The 16,967-nt window shown below is 43.5% G+C and overlaps 1 protein-coding gene across 2 annotated transcripts in view; it reads left to right on the top strand.

Annotated features, from left to right (window-relative positions):
• EPB41L4A (erythrocyte membrane protein band 4.1 like 4A) overlaps positions 1-16,967 on the top strand; it is a 624,815-nt gene that overhangs the window by 310,677 nt on the left and 297,171 nt on the right. For both annotated transcript variants that reach the window (XM_069226476.1, XM_069226475.1), the window contains exon 8: positions 8,171-8,259. In XM_069226476.1, coding sequence (XP_069082577.1) covers positions 8,171-8,259 — 89 coding nt within the window. The remainder of the gene's footprint in view (positions 1-8,170; positions 8,260-16,967) is intronic.

Below are 16,967 nucleotides of genomic sequence, written 5' to 3'. Positions count from 1 at the left end.
TTTTCGTGTTGCTGTAGAGAGGTGGCTGAGCAAGGCAGTCAGCCAAAAAGTGATAGTCTAATTCAGACCCTTTCCTCCCCTTGCTTGTTCCTTTTTCTTTTCCCGGCCCCTGTCCCTTGGTACAGTCCTCTCAGGGCCTCTCTCTGGCCGGCTCATGTACTTTGCTCGACCTAACCACAGAAACCACAATATTTCAGTGCTCTAACATGAGTGGGAGTTTCAGTGCTCTAACATGAGAGAGGGTTTCAGTGCTCTAACATGAGAGGGAGTTTCAGTGCTCTAACATGAGAGGGAGTTTCAGTGCTCTAACATGAGAGGGAGTTTCAGTGCTCTAACATGAGGGAGGGTTTCAGTGCTTTAACATGAGAGGGGGTTTCAATGCTCTAACATGAGAGGGAATTTCAGTGCTCTAACATGAGAGGGAGTTTCAGTGCTCTAAAATGAGAGAGGGTTTCAATGCTCTAACATGAGAGGGAGTTTCAGTGCTCTAACATGAGAGGGAGTTTCAGTGCTCTAACATGAGAGGGAGTTTCAGTGCTCTAACATGAGAGGGAGTTTCAGTGCTCTAACATGAGAGGGAGTTTCAGTGCTCTAACATGAGGGAGGGTTTCAGTGCTTTAACATGAGAGGGGGTTTCAATGCTCTAACATGAGAGGGAGTTTCAGTGCTCTAACATGAGAGAGGGTTTCAGTGCTTTAACATGAGAGGGAGTTTCAGTGCTCTAAAATGAGAGAGGGTTTCAGTGCTCTAACATGAGAGGGAGTTTCAGTGCTCTAACATGAGAGAGGGTTTCAGTGCTCTAACATGAGAGGGAGTTTCAGTGCTCTAACATGAGAGGGAGTTTCAGTGCTCTAACATGAGAGGGAGGTTCAGTGCTCTAAAATGAGAAGGGAGTCCAAAAAGGTGTAATGGTGTAATGTTGCAGGGTAAGTTGCTGGTGCCATACATTTGAAAGTCAGTTGAACCTCACAGTATCTTATAACCAGGACCACTGAAATTGTGTGATTCTGTGGCTTTTTCACATAACTATCGTCTGCATAATCTGCACATTTTAACAAAAAAAGTTTCTATCTCAAACGGATTAAAAGTTACCAAAAACGTAGTGATGTGTTTGTGCATAGTGGAATGCCCTTTGCAGATGTTTCCTGCTCATCTTTCAGTTGCTTATTTCTGTATTCGGTTGTTAAACTGATATTAATGAGGTGAAATGTGTCCACAGGCAGCATTAGCATGTGTAAACTTTACAAAATATTGAAGTGATACTATAAAAAAATGTGCTGCATAATTTGCCTTTTCTTGACGCATAATTTAGTCAACACCGCCACATAATTTGGTGTCCCCCCGCTGCATAATTCCAGGACAGTGACATCACCAGCAGCATAGTACGGGTTTATGGACCAGGTGTAAGGATGTGTTATTGTTAAAAGCCTCTGCGCAGCCTTCTTCCCTGCGTGAATCCTCGATCGCAGCTGCCCTTGCAACAAGTTCATGGCTTTTCAGGGAGAGACAAAGCGCCCTCCTGCCCTCACACACTCCCTAGTTATTTCAAAGGGGAAACATACAAACAGAACAGTATGACATTTTTCAACCCATATGCCATATTATGCTAAATTGGTCCAAAAATGAGTTCACAAACACCTCTGCATTTCAGCAGAAGGTGGCTTTTTTGTAGGGTCAACTGAAGCTCTGCTTTGTAAACATGATCAATTTTACCAGTAAGACATTTAAACAAACTCTGTTCGTGGACTGGCCCGGAGTTTATTTCTGCTCTGGGTGAGGTGGCATTATGCTGCCCCTCTTCTCATTGGCAACAGGCCCATAGTCTGTGCTTACAGGACATTCTGGCGCCCCGTTGTTGGTGGCATCCTGGACAGCTTCCTAGGATTGCTTTGCCATTTCACTGGACCTGACCACATGTAGGATACAGTTTCGGCTCACTCTTTTCAGCCTCTTGAGCTGAAGAGCTCTGCCAGGGAGTAAACGACTTTTTTATGCTTGGCCCACCCTACCTCTCACCCCTCCAGATAAAACGGCGCCTTGCCTCTGGATTTGTAGTCAGCGCTCCATTTATCATGATCAGAAGGAGGAGAATTATTAACAGTGATTACAACTTGTTTTTGAAGTGAACATTCTTAGCATACTTGTACAAAGGTGAAGAAATAGAAACAGGTTCATGAATTCAGGTGGTAATCAAACTTTTGGAGCAAAAACAGACCGTTTAACTGAGACCTGGAGGGCAACAGGGCAGATCAGATAAATCCTGCTTCTGCCTTTCGTGATCACATTCCCGCCGAAAATATGAAAGAGATCCCGGGAGCAGATTCGTCATTCTTTCTCCTGCACTGAGGCAATGTTGGATTCTGTCTCCATCTCTGGGCGAGGCCCAGTGCCTGAGGGCTTTTCTGCTTCATCAGTCAGCGTCAGACATGTCAGCCCCATGCACAACCAAATTCAACTCAGTTGCACAGAAGCAGACGTTGTGTGCATCAAATCCCAAGCCTGAAGCAGGATTGCTGGAATATTCCGTTGAGAGAATGTATTTACAAATACGGAAATTCCGCCAGTTTGGCGGAATTGGTTTTAGATTAGTGGAAGAATTAATTCTCTTGCACAAAATCTGGTGTGCTCTCTTAGATAAAAGTGACTTTAAAAAGACGCATCTTATCCCGTGTCCCTTGCTCAACAGTACTGGAGTGAGAATCACGAGGACAGCAGGAGGTGCATGAGCTGTAAAGGAGAAGGAATGTGCCCCAGAATCTGCAATATTTTCATCTGATTGAGTAAGTCTGAGCACCTCAATTCATGGATGCATTGTACCAAAGTTGAGTGGAGGTAGAGCACACTAGAATCTTCTCCCTCATAATGGTTTGGAATCTTTTTTGAGTGATTGCTAATGACCATGAAGTGTCACGATTAAGAACATTTCTGCTAGGAGCTTATTAGTATGGCAAAAAAATAAATAATAAATAACTGTAAAATTCACATTTATGTGGCACAGAGGCCCCCACTTGCTCCAAAGTATGTGAATGAGAGCAATAACGATTACCTATTCGAGAAAGCCTGGGGTTACTTGCAGAGGTCAGAATTTGCAGTGCAGTTAGCACCTGCTGGCATTTCTCAGATCTGCAATCATATTAATTGTAGTGGAACTTGCAAAGATCCCTTTCAAACCAGCGAGGCAAAGCATAGGTAAAAGTATGGCATGGCAGTTAGGGGAAGAACAATCACCAGATACATAGCATCTGCTAAATTGTTATCTGTCTGTCTTGGTTAAATGGTGTGTCTCGAGTTTTGTTCCTAGTGTGGTAGATAAGAATGGAAAGACTATTGACATGAAAGAAAGACCGCTTAACCAGCCTGGGCGTAGCTCAGTCAGTGAGATTCTGTGTTGGCGGGAGGGAGATCTGAGTGGGGGTGAGGAAGGGGTTGAATCTAAAATTTCCCATCTTAAAAAGTTGTCTGGAGGGTGAATGGGTGAGATGACCAAGGTTCAGGATGGACTGTTTCCATGAACAACAGGGTCAGTACTGTTGGACCCAGAGTTTGGCAGACAGGTACTCTGTTGCAGTGGTGACAGAGTACCCTTTCTGCCATACTCTAGAGTCTGCCTCTCCGATTTTGAATCAGGCGGATCGCAAGTTTTACAGCAATGGATTAACATTTACTCTGTCAGTGTTAAACCTCCTCTAATGGCGCGATGAAGTAGGCACCATCGTAGGTTGGATGGCTTGGGATTTTTTTTTACTGTCCCTCTTTACCAGGTGTTTTCTGGCAATGGGAACAGTAAAAAAAAAATGATCCCCCACGCCATAGGAAAAAACTCCTATGATGTGGGGGGTGGGGGGGGTATTAGTTATTTTATTTCTCACAAAATAAACTCCTGTTTTGGGTTTTTGTTTTTGAAAAATAAAAAACTTAATAAAAGTTTGATTGCCAGTCATCATGTCTGGCGAAGCCATCTGTCAGACATTTCCTACATTGACATCACAACAGCAGTTTGTACCAATGTATAGAGATGTAGATGGGGCTGGCAGATATCTTTAAGTTTCACATGTGGAGTAAAGGTTTGATGGCAGACATAAAGTCCTCCGCCATCCCTCGTCTGCCAAACCCTAATTCAGGCACTCTATCTTGAGTGACACAGTGGGCAAAAGCAATGACTTGGAATGCTACCTCAAGGGATTGCCAGTGGTAAGACTATTTTCAAGCATTCCTCCCATCACCTTTTGGTCATTTGATTGTCTGTAGTATGCCTGGAAACTTGAGGCTGGCACAGGTTTCCAAAACCTACTACTACCAATGTTTGCAAATAATAAAAAATAGTAAATTTGCATCCTTTCAAGGAGTACTTGTATTGATGTAGACTAGCTACTTTTTTGGTAAACCGGTCACTATATATATTTCAGTTCTTGATGCAAAAAATGACAAGATAAACCCTTTTATTGAAATCAGGATGGTGAGATAAAGAAAAGCTACCACAATCATAGCAGACCCAACTCATGGTCTGCAGAACTAAATACCAGGTTAAAAATGCACTTATTTAGGGGGTGTCACACACCAAAAACTCCCCTCTCTATCCCTCGGAGCTATGTCCCTGTTAACCGGTAGGCTCATCCACTGTAATATGCTAAGCCTTATAAAAAGCTGGACCAGGCTGTAAAGACATCAAACTTGAACTGACAGGGTGTGTTTGAACCTGCTTGTTTATTTTCATGTGAAACACGTTCTGAGAGCTGTCTGATGGCTCCCAGGTGAGTCCAGGATCAAGTTCAAAACACTCTTATCATGCATAAGGCCTTGAGGAATGAAGGTTCCTGCAAAAGTCTCCTCCCTCCCCCCACTGCATCATCAGTACAGAGTTATGATCAACCACTTCCACGATTCTCGAGCAATCCTTCAAACGACTGAAGCAATGATTGTGTGTGCATGAACAACACTACTTACTATTCAGGAAAGTTTTCAAAAGAGGACTGTATTTAAAGATGGTCTTTAAATGGAGGAGTGACTTTGGGTCAGGGACAGTTTCACCTAAGAGTCTCACTTGCCACAACTGTACTCTTAGATGCTCCTGTGCAACTATTTACTCTTCCTACTGCTCCGAAATGGCCATTAAGCTGGATGTGGAACTTTAGATAACAACTAAATGAATATGTAATTAAATAACCAATTAAATCAGACTTTATAAAGTGCTGTTAATTAACCGGTAGCGTATCCAGGCGCTTGCAGGTCCTGGAAGGCTCAATCGAACAGCCAGCTCTTTAGGGCCCTTCGAAATTCCAGAAGTGAGATGATGGTCCAGGACTGTGTGGGGAGGCTGTTCCAGGTCTTTACTGCGATGAAGGAGTGTCCTCCACTTCTGCTTTAGTAGATGCAGGGAGTGTGGGAAAACAATAGGGAGGTAGAGCGCAGTCTTATCGACAGTTGGTGTAAGTTCAGGCGGTGGTTAATGTAGGAAGGTCCTTGGTTGTGTAGGACCTTGAGTGCATGGGCCAGTAGATTGAATTGCATCTCTTCTGTACAGGGATCCAGTGGAGTTGCATGAGGAGGGATGTGATGTGGGTTACTCTGGGGAGGTCACAGATGAGTCTAGCTGCAGCGTTTTGTATGGTTTGAACTCTCTGTAGGAGGTGTGCGGAGATTCCTGCGTAGAGAGCATTGTCATAGTCCAGTCGGCTGGTGATTAGAGCCTGTGTAGGGGTAGCCACTTGTAGCATGCACAGAGTGAGGAAGCAGGCAAAGGAGACGGCATTGATCTGTGATTTCATGGTGAGCTTGTTGTCGATGATGATTGTGAGGTTTCTGCCATGGTCAGCGGATGTGGGTCCTAGGTTTGATGGCCACCAGGAGTTTGTTCTATGAATTGTTATTGCTAAAAATTAGAACATCTGTCTTGTCTGTATTCAGTTTTAGGCAGCTGTTCTTCATCACGTAGGCAACGCTTGTCATGCATCTGTGAAAATTGGTCTTGGTGGTAATGGGGTCATCAGTGAGTGAGAAAGATGAGTTGGCAGTCGTCTGCATAGGATATTATGTTGAGACAATAAGCTCTGACGATGTTGGCCAAGGGGGTCATGTATGTGTTGAAGAGAATGGAGCTGAAGTATGAGCCCTGGGGGACACCACAAACAATATTCTTGGTTTCAGAGGTGAAAGGTGATAGGAAGACCCTCTGCGTTCTGCTGGTGAGGAAGGAAATTATCCATCTGGGTGCATCCCCTTGGATACCAATGTGTTGTAATCTTTTGATCAGCGTGTGGTGGGATATGGTGTCAAAGGCTGCAGAGAGGCAGAGGAGGATCAGAGCTGCTGTTTCTCCTCGGTCGAGGAGGATTCTGATGTTGTCCATGGCTGCGATCAGGGCGATTTCAGTGCTGTGACTGTTGCGAAAGCCTGATTGGAAGGCTACTGGTTCTGCTTCATGCGTGTCATGAGTTGGCACGAGTGAAAGGTTTTTTAAGTAGTGGTCTGACTTTGGTGCTTTTCCAGGTGTCTGGAAATGTTGCTCTCGTGATTGAGTTGTTGAGCAGGGTGGTGAGTTCCTGCCCAATCCTCTGGTTTCTGAGGTTAAAGATGTGATGTGGGCATGGGTCTATGGGAGCTGGTGAGTGCATGGATTTCGTGATTGAGGTGGTGTCCTTGGTGGAGAGGTGGTCTGAGGTGGTCAGTCTGTGGTTCGTATTTGGTGCGATGGAGGTGGATCTGTTGAGGAAGTTTGTAGTTGTAGGTAGGGGTTTGAAGTTTATATATGGTTGGGATCTTGTCATTGAAGAAGTAGGCAAGGTTGTTGCACAGCTCTTATGAGAGTGTAATGTTTTTGCTGACAGTGGGGTTGCAGAATTCCTTAATAATTATGAAAAGTTCCTTGTTGTTGTTGGTGCTGGTTTTGATGTGTGTGACTAGGGCTGTCTTCTTTGTTTCCATCAGTAGGCAGTGGGAGCGGTTGAGGGTGCTCTTAAAGCTGCTCTGCCTGAGGTGTTGTCGGTGGTGCACCATCTCCTCTCTAGCTATTTGCTGTCACACATCACTGATTTGAGTTCTTGGGTGTTCAAGCTGACCCTTTTGGAGGATCTCCTTGCTTGTTGTTCTTAATGGGGGCGAGGCTGTCTGGCACAGAAGGTGATTGAGGCGTTGAAGTTAGTGGATCCCTGTTTCAGGTTGGTGTCAGGAACTGGGTTGGATGTGTTGAGGAAGTCTGTCCAGCTGACCTCTGATTTTGCTTCAGTTGCAGTGGAGGTGCTGGTCATCTTGGGTATGGTGGTACGCGGTCTGGAGACGCTGAAGTGGACGATGGAGTGATTGGTCCATGGGAGTTCCGTGACATGGCTGTATTTGATGCAGTTGCTGTAGGTGAAGATGGGGTCCAGTGTGTGTCCTGTGGTGTGGGTGGTGTTGTGGATCATCTGGGTCAGTCTAAGTTTGTACACACTTTCGAGGAGGTGGGCAGTGTTATTGTCATTGGGAGTCGTTGATGTGGGAGTTGCGGTAGATGTAGTCCTTGGAGTCCAGGGATAGGGGCGCAATGAAGTCTGTGATGGTAATGCAGAAGCTGGAGTGTGGGCCCAGGGGTCAGTATGTCAAGGTGCCTCTGATGGTTGTTTTGTCATAGTTATGGAGTTCCATGGGGGTGCTGGTATTGTCGGTTGTGGTGCTGCACCATATGCCCTCTTTGCAGATGATGGCTATACCACCTCCTGGTTTGTTGGCGCGTTCCTGGTGGTTGATTTTGTATCCGTTGAGGATCGCTGTGACGATGTCTTGGGCAGAGCTAGGTTGAGCCATGTCTCAGTGAGGAAGATGATGTCAGTTGTGAGGGTGGTGATGAGGTCCCATAACTCATTGGAGTGCTTGCACATCGAGCTTGTATTGGGGAGAAGGCAGCCGAGTTGGTGGTTCGTTTCTGGTGTGGCGGGGTGGGATGTCGGCGCAGTGCTCTGTGATGTGATGGTGGGTATGCTGATTCAGGAGAAGGTAGAGCTGGTGCAGGAGAACGGTCCTACTGCAGAGAGTGGTGCGGCACTGTAGAAGTGTTTACTGTTACTGATACTGCTTTCTTTTTTAATCCTTGCCGTCCACAACTGACGAAAATTAAAAATAATTTTGATAAACATTGCCTACGTTAACTGAACTGTATGCACAAATAACAAAATATATTTCTTTGTGTGTTTTGCAGGGAGAAAACAAATCTGAGTACTTTTTAGGATTAACACCTACAGGAGTCGTGGTGTACAAAAACAAAAAACAAGTGGGAAAATATTTCTGGTATGTACCACTTGCAATCAAAATAAATTACCATTAATGCATGATGTGATGAGAAATGGGGCAAACTTCACCAGGTGGTGGTGCAGCACCTCTTAGGGACACCTGACTGCAAATTCTTTATTGGGACGACAGTGGGTCTGCCCTTATTGAACCTTTTGCACTATTTTTTTAGGTCTGGTCCAAAGTCAGTTTTAGGTGTCTTAACAGTCTCATGTAATCAAAATCGGAAATTAAAATGTGTATATTATACCATTGGCTTTCTTCCACTGAGTGATGTACACACCTGTCAGGGCTGGTGGACAAATGCTATAGCTTTCGACAGCTCTATTTTTTCAGTTAATTATCCTTTTTCAAAATCATCCTTTTGTTTATAGTAGTCTTTAGGTTCCAGTAATTCAAAAACAATAAGGCGTTTTCTTTGCACTGGTATAAGTCATATGTTCCTGTGATGTGTAGTAAGGGTTCCTATAGATGTTTTAAGTAGTCATGTCTGCTATGAAGCAAACGCGACTGCTTCATATATTGTCCTAATAAAATTCTATGTGATGGCTCGATTATTTTTAAATATATTTCCATTGAAAGCATATGGCCACCAAACGAAGGCAGTGGTATGTTTTCTTATTTTTTTTGGTATAAGTTTGCAATAAAAAAGTAAAAATTGATTTAACCATGAAGTCATTTTGCCAAGACCAAAGATATTGGTTTTGCCAATGCCTGTTTGATATGAGATGAAGAAAAGTTTTGCTGACGAGCTGTATTACATAGCAGTTTTGTAAATATGGTCAATCTCGACTTTACACTGTTTGCAGCGTATGTACACAGCTATGAAGTTTAAAAGTAGAGCAACGTTAAATTGCTCCTTTCCTTATTAGTTAATCACTAATCAGCTTGAACAGTGGAGAATCAGTTTGCACAGTTCTTGCCCCTCTTGACACTTTTACGTGTTCCAGACATTACTTATTATTTAAGTAATAATATTGATATTACACGAATTTACTTTTTTTAATCTTGTGTAAACTTTGTGAAATAGCCACTAGTGGTTACAAAATGCATGGTCATATAAGTCACCCTGTAAATTCTCGTATGCAGCTCTTTGCTGTGTAATGACTATTTTAGGTGGTTACACTTATGAACATTTTGTTTTTTTTCCCCTGAATTTAAACTGAATGATATATTGCAGACTGTCAGGGATCAGAACGCTTTTAGAAGTATGAATGTTGTGAAACATGGTTTGAATGGTCTGCTTATGGTATACTATATCTTTCCACCACACAAGTTTACTTCCTTTTTCTTTGAGTCTTTATAAATATGTGAACAGTGGCACATGTGGCATAGCAAGAGAGCTTTTAGGGCCATTTGGAGGACAATATCCAAGTGTCGGTAGCTGCAGGCTATTGTAGAATGATGAATATAAATTGTCTCCATGTTTCAATAATGATCTCCTGGGAAAGAGGTGGCTCCTTCTGTAACATTTGTCTCAACACTCAAGAGCATTTGCTAAAGTTCTGTAATTCCTGCTTTTTACCACCCCTTTTTAGGTTTCGCCTCCACAGCGCTTGTGCTGTGCTTGTGAATTTCTCATGTAATTAAAAAAACATCTTAAAAGGGGTTTAGACCCCTCGCCCCCCAACTTAACTATACTTATGATTGGTTGTGTCCCTCCTGGTCTCCTACCTCACCTTAATTACTATTGGTTGGCTCCCTCCTCACTGTACATACCATTGGTTGGCTTCCACAAAGGCTTCTACGTCATTTGGCTGGTCAGGGCCTCCTCTATGTCTCCGCAGTCCTGCCGTGGCACCTCGCTCAAGTACTACTTCCGGTGGCCAATGCCTGTGCTCATGCAAAGGTACTTTTTTATTTTTTATTTTCAGGAGTAGCAGTCCATCAAAGAGCACTGGTTTGTATGCTGTCTCTACCTCTGTATTTGTTTATGCTTGATTCTTTCTGAATGCTTGTGTTTGAACTTCCTTATTTTTTTCACTCTGAGAGTAGCTTGGCTCTAACACAGTCTTGTTTACTAATACAAATGAACTTTTTCGTATGGAAGTCCACGTCCCCTCCCCGGCCAATGTTCCAGGGACGGGTTAGTACATTCTGTGGCAGGAGACAGGGAGAAGCAGCCGCAGAAGGGCTTTCGGAAGAGTACAGATGAGGGAGCAGCGCACAGTAGATTCTCTTAATCCATTTATTAATGATGCAATTATGGTGTGTTGAATGGTAAATGTCAATATGGGGGCCCTTCAGCCCTGCCGAGTACCACGCATCAGGCGTTAGGCTAACGCATTTCAGTGTGGTGATCCACATCACAGCACTGAAATGCATTGTCACGCATTATAGCGCCTCCTCAGCTGTCAAGCGGGGAGCGCTGCTTTAAGAAAGCACCATCCAAACTGCAGTGGCTGTGCACGATGCACGCTGCTCCCGGCAGGCTTGGGGGCTCTCTGGCTCAGCTGCTAGAGCTCAGCTGCACAGTGGTACTACAATGTAACACTGACTAAGTTAATGACACCCAACACCGTGCCTGGCGATACAATGTCAGGAAGATGGGTGGGAGCCAGTGCGCCCAAGGGCTACCAAGTGTGCTAAGAGTTGGTTGCACATGTGACTTAATAGACAGCTTTGGCTTCTGACTCCTTCGGCAGAGCAGACAGGCCACCGCACAGTTCTCTCAAAATAAAGTTGTGGCTGCACTGACTGTTGTGCTGCTGAGCAATTGGATCCTGGCAGCGCAGGTCGCTGCTCGCATTGTATGCTGCTGTGCGGTATGTGTTCCCGCGAAGGGAAGGACCCCACCGTCCTCATTGTAAACTTGCTTGTCGGCTGGGGCACACATTCATGGCATTGATAGAGCTCGCTGCTCACATACCCGCAGTATCCGGACAGACCAAACCCCACTGGCGCCATGGCCAGCATGTGTGTAGCTCATGGCTGAGCACAGCAGAATCATTGCAGGTGGAAACAGGAGTCAGTGGACGACGGTCCACGGCACGAGTCAGTCATTGCTTGTGGCTAGTGGGCCTGCCAATTGCCACAACCCATGCTTGTCACTTCCCTCAAAAGAAGGTGGTGTGCTGAGAGTGAGACGCAATATGTAGTGCTAACTTGCCACCCGGCTGCTGTTTGCTTCATTCTGAACTGTCTGCACCTGAGCTGAGTCATGCACTCTGTCTCTGCTCAGTTTTTCAACTGTGTTACTTACTAGCACACTAACTGGAGTCATTTTGGGTCGGGGTCCGACATAGTACTAGCCACTGACTAGACTGTGGCTGACTGTGCAACTGCTCACCTGGTTATAGCACAGCAGGCGGCCCACCTAGCAGACATCGCCCATTTCCCAGCACCAGGCGAGCTTATTTCTTTTTTAAACAAATAAAGCTGCTTGCCTAGTTGTGACCTAAATGGGTGCTCATGTCGCCGGCAGCAATCGAGTGGGTCTGCGAGTCACTCTTGTACTTTGCAGCAGTCAACTTCTTAGAGTTTCTCCTTGCTCAGATGGGTGTATTTTCTGATATTTATATGTGGCCCTCGTTTTCATTGCCTGGTTTTGCTTGCGAGAAAGTGTCACTCATAGTCGTTGAAATGTCACTCATAATTACACTGAAATTATGAAAATGTCACACATAGCACTCTGAAACCGTCGCATCAATGGCTCTTATCAGCTATATCTACTTCCGTTGAAGAATGCGTCCCGGATTTTAGAAATGATTTTCTTTTCCTGTGTGAGTGAAATAACCCTTTGATTTGTTTATTTATTTTTTGCGTTTTTATATAGCGCAGAGGAGACCCAAGAAGAGTTACAGAGAATTTAAAATTAAAGGAGCGACAATCGCATAAATACTCGTTTCTCATAAAGGGACGTTTTCCCGGGTTGTTTTTTTTTTCTTGGCGTTCTGGTACTTTATTCTCTAACAAATGCGGAGCCACAAATTCCTGGGTGCAAAGAATACCAGGCCCTTCTGACATAGGTCTGTTAACTGGGACCCATGGGCTGGTTTTCTTGCCAGTTTCGTGCCTTGCGGCTCCTAGATGAACCATTCATCAATAACTACGAAGCTGGTCCACAAGATGGAAGTTTTCTCAGGGAAAGGTACTTTGCAGTCGAGAACGTATCCAGTAGGTTCAGGCTTCCAAAGACAAGTACATGTTACAAACCCTTGATTTGTGATTGGTTTCGGATGCAGAGCTAGGAATATCTTAAGAAACCACACATGACGTGAGCCCATATTAAGGCCAGGGTCACATGAAAATACCGGTGGTGTCAGTGGTAGCAGGCCTCTGATGGCTTCTGCCAGGCCTAGCCAGGGTTGCAAGATGAGAATTTCATTTTGTCAGGATACCTTGCGCTTTTGTGTTACTCTTAATTGTCTTGTACATGATTCCATGTGGCTTAATGAAATTAAATTAACAGAAACTACAGTTCCTTGAAATGCATTAGGTTGTCATATGAAGACCAAGGACTGTGTGAAATAGTGTCTTGACAAGTTGACAGATTAAAGAAATGTGGCAAATCTAGTTATTAGGTGCAGTGAGTTAACTGATTTAGTCAAGACAAAAAAACACTGCAATTCCCAGAATGCGTTACTTTGTTAAATAAAAGTTCAGCGTATCTAACAGTGTTCTGTCAACATGAAACAATATCACAAACCTGGCTGTACCTTGCCAACAGGCACGTAATGACTGAATCCTCCCAAGTCACCCTGACTGGAATTTCCTAAGTAGTGGCTGCAATATTTTTCTTTTAGTTTTCCATCTAGGCAAACCACCTCTACGCTGAATCAAATATAGACACCTGGGCTCGATACTACAGGCTTTTCCCAAAATGTCACAGTGTCAATTATATATGTTGATCAGTACGTGCCCACAACTTATAGATGCATAGTTATTTAGTAACACCATGCTATGCTTGATGGTTTCAACCAGTCTGGTTGCATTCTGGGGCTTGTAGTTTTGTAATTAAGATGGGCTCAGAATCTCGGTAATGCTAATTTCTGTTGATAAAGAAGAGACTAGTTGAAAATATCACACAAAAAAAGAACAATAGCAGCTGTTTAATAAATAAAAAATAAAATAACACTTCTTGTGAGCAGTCCAGACCTGCCAACTAAAACAAAAACTTCATGTTGTGAGGAGGGGGTGGGCCTCCTAAAATGTAAGAGGCACTTTTGCGACCCTCAACCAACCCTAAACCCATCCTCTAAATAAGAAAAAACTTGCTGAGGCTGGTGCCGATGTCCTGGGGTGTTTTCATACCCCTTAATGGACGTCAGCGCTTCAAATCCTCCCAAAACGAGCTGGAAATCCATTGTTGACAGTGGTTTTCAGCTTGTTTTCCCTGCCACCCTGTGATGTCGGCTCCTCATCGCGTGATATGGTGGCATTGTGTGAGTTGGCAGGCCTGGCAACCAACTTCATATGGCCATTTCAGGCCAGGTCAATAAAACAATTGTTTAAGTTCTTGGACTTTTGTGTGGTAGCCTAATGTATTCTGGGCTTTATAGTCTTGTTGTGCTTCTGCTGGTCTATTTAAACAAACGCGTCTGAAATCTGTGATATGTAGTTGAAAAGTACAGGGTTGGAGACAGTACCATTAATGACCCGAAGTGAGATGTTCACTCTGTACCAACCCCACCCTTTCCAGTTGTAGAAGTGTGGGCTTGGCTACATTTTACTGACCTGCTCATGTGCACCCAGCGAGATGCATCTTTCTGTGCTCTTCTGCTTGAGCAGACTTGTACCTCAATGGTATAGTGTCTATTTGTTTCTTCTTAACACAGATGGTGCCCTTGGAAACCAAGCTCGGGATCTGCGCATCTAAAATCCCCAACCCCTTCTTAATTTGATCACGGTCTGCATGGTCACCATCCACTAATAGCCAGCACACAACAACACAGTGCAAATAGAATCTTAAAGGTAGGATCCGCTGGATTCACCAGCAGGACCGCTCAGAAAGGAACATGGTTGCATATGAGCAAAGGAGCAGCCGGAAAATGAAAATACTACCAGAAATTGAAGTATACCTCTAATCCCACCAGCTATGCAACGTCAACAGGCCAGACCCTCTTTACGAGAGTTTGTTTCACCCTTTCATCATCTGTCAACCAACCTATACATTCAGCCTTTCATCTTTTCACCCATCTGTCCATCCTTAACCTTCCCACCTCCATATATTCATGTATCCCTCCATCTGTCCTTATACCTATCCATAATTTCATTCTTCCCCATCCATCCATTTTTCCACCCATTTACCCCTCCACCTGTTGATAGTTTCAGTCTTCCATCTATCCATCTTTTCATCTTTTATTCCTGCCTTTCACCTTTTTTCCTTTCTTGTTTCCTCCCTTTTGCCCTTTCTTCGTCCTCCGATTCTTGTTTTCTATTTTATCTCTACCCACCATTTTCTCTTATCCTAAACTTTTTCTTTCTTACCTTTGCACATTTTTTTTCAGTTATTTGTATTTGTTCTCCTTCTGTGTTTCCTTCACTGTGCCATTGCCATACATGGTCCAAAACCTTCTTTCATTTTATCCCCCAATAGTCTTATTTATTAGCATATTGTCTGCAGACCTTCAGACACTAAAGGCCCAGTAATGACTACTCAACAGTGAAGTGGGGCCTGCTGCTCCTGCTGACTGAGCCCAGTGACAGCCTCCGCTTAAGCTGTTAATGGGGAGGAGGAGTATCCGTGCCACTGAGCTTTCCCTGCAATGGCTTAGACACAGCTGTGCATAATCTGGGAAATCAAATCTGTTATTTGAATTCAACGTTCCGTTACATATTTGTTTGACACAGATGCTTGGGTGATGTCTGTAGCGGATCTTGTTTTCCCCTGGTATTCGGGTGATTGTAAAGGATGTGCTGATACTCACTTGAGCACAAAGGGTCTGGCAGGGACATCGGTCTGAAGGAAAGGATGTCAGAATTTGTGATGTCACTTAATTTGCAATCAAGATCACGTAGATTCTGTGATGGATCATGTTGCTAATACCCAAGTATTAACCAAACTTCTGAGAGAATTCCATAGTTTAGTACTGTGAATGGAAACAATTGTGCCAACTGTTGTTTTCTTCCTTTAAGCAGGAATTGTTCAACGCTATGCCAGCATGGAAAATAAGTTTAGATCACAGCCTACCAGACAGCGCAGCTGCGTGGTATGCGTAAGACATCTATCCGAGTTTCAGAAACTTGATCTGCGAATTCATTCTGCACGTTGCTCGCTACCGACTTTGTAGTTTATAACTAAACTTTTCTGGCTTTCTATTTGCTGGCTTTGTTTGCTTTAGGCTCCCCCGCTCGTAATTTCCTATGTCAAAGCTGTGTTTACAGTATTCTTCCATGACCTCGTTTTCTGTAATAAACAGGCCTGTAAATCTTGTTTTTGTCTTGTCACATTTTCTGGGAATTCAAACATCTCAAAAGGTATTTTATTCTTCAGCTGCAAAAAACATTTGCCTTTCATTCGTGGGGCATGAATTTCACTATTGGCAATTTCAGGGTAGGCAGAGACATAACTTTTCTTAAACTGTGTTTGAAAACTACTACAAAAAAGTGCACTGATTTAGTCTGATGTACTAGTACTACTAAGATGAAACAGTTTTACATGTGAATGAAATACATTTTTTAATGTTTTGCAGAGCCTTTTTATATTTGACATGTTTTCTAAAGATGTCTTTATCAAGGAAGGTTGCCCGAAAGTTAAGTGTACAGGGAACCCTTGTTACTTGCTTTCTTTTATGTCGATTAACTTAAAAAATGTTTGCCCGTTTTCAACGGGGCGCCTGCAAAGTTCAGGAGGGCGCCTGCAGACTGCACTGATTTAGCCTGATGTAGTAGTACTAATAAGATGAAAAAGAAAATAACATTTTTGAATTTTTGAAGAGATTTTTTCATATTTAACACGTTTTTGTAAAAGTCCCCTTCTTTGGTGAGCCCATTTAATTTGTGAAACTGACTTTGCAGGAACAAAGCACAAAACCACATTTCAGTCTCGATTTCAGCCTAATATATGGCAATCTTGGGCAATTTACACTGTTTACACTGCTCATTCACTGTCAAGAACAAGATAAGATCATTTCATAGAAAAGAGCCAGCCACATGGTAACACAATTTAACAATACTTGGTTTTCACTTTGCTGTGTAAAGCATATGCTTTATTTATGACATCTGTGGCAACTTGTTTTGTAGACTTGGATAAGTTTAAAGGCTCGTTTTATGAACGCTTTTGTGTTAATGTTTCACTGCACAATAATTATGTATTCTGTCTGTAACTGTGCCTTTTTCGGAACACATATATTACTGTATATAACGGATTTCCTCACTTATCCTTGCAGGCGCTAGGGTGATGATTTCAATGGTGTAGCAGGTGCAGTGGCACAGAGGCCAAAAGGTCTAGGAATCTCACTTAATAGCAAATATTGCTATATTTTAATATTACCTTCAACTCTGAACTAGCTATGGTCGATATATCCCTTCTCCCTAGGGACAATCCACCGTCCCACTGCTCCCTGTGGTGCAGTGTGAGCACCTCCTCTTCCACCGCCACCCTTCATGATCCTTCTTCTCGCACCTCACGAGCTTCCTCTTCTTCTCACCTAGGACACTGGCACACCTTTAAAGTACATAGATCACCTTATTTTAAAGTACAGGCAGCTTTTATAACAAGTATGTGCAATGCAATGGGTCTCTTCGTTTGCTCGAGTTAAAGCTAT

Source organism: Pleurodeles waltl, chromosome 1_1 (assembly GCF_031143425.1).
Source record: "Pleurodeles waltl isolate 20211129_DDA chromosome 1_1, aPleWal1.hap1.20221129, whole genome shotgun sequence".
Taxonomy (NCBI): domain Eukaryota; kingdom Metazoa; phylum Chordata; class Amphibia; order Caudata; family Salamandridae; genus Pleurodeles; species Pleurodeles waltl.
Note: the sequence above shows the minus strand (reverse complement) of the source record. Positions and strands in the feature narration are given on the sequence as shown.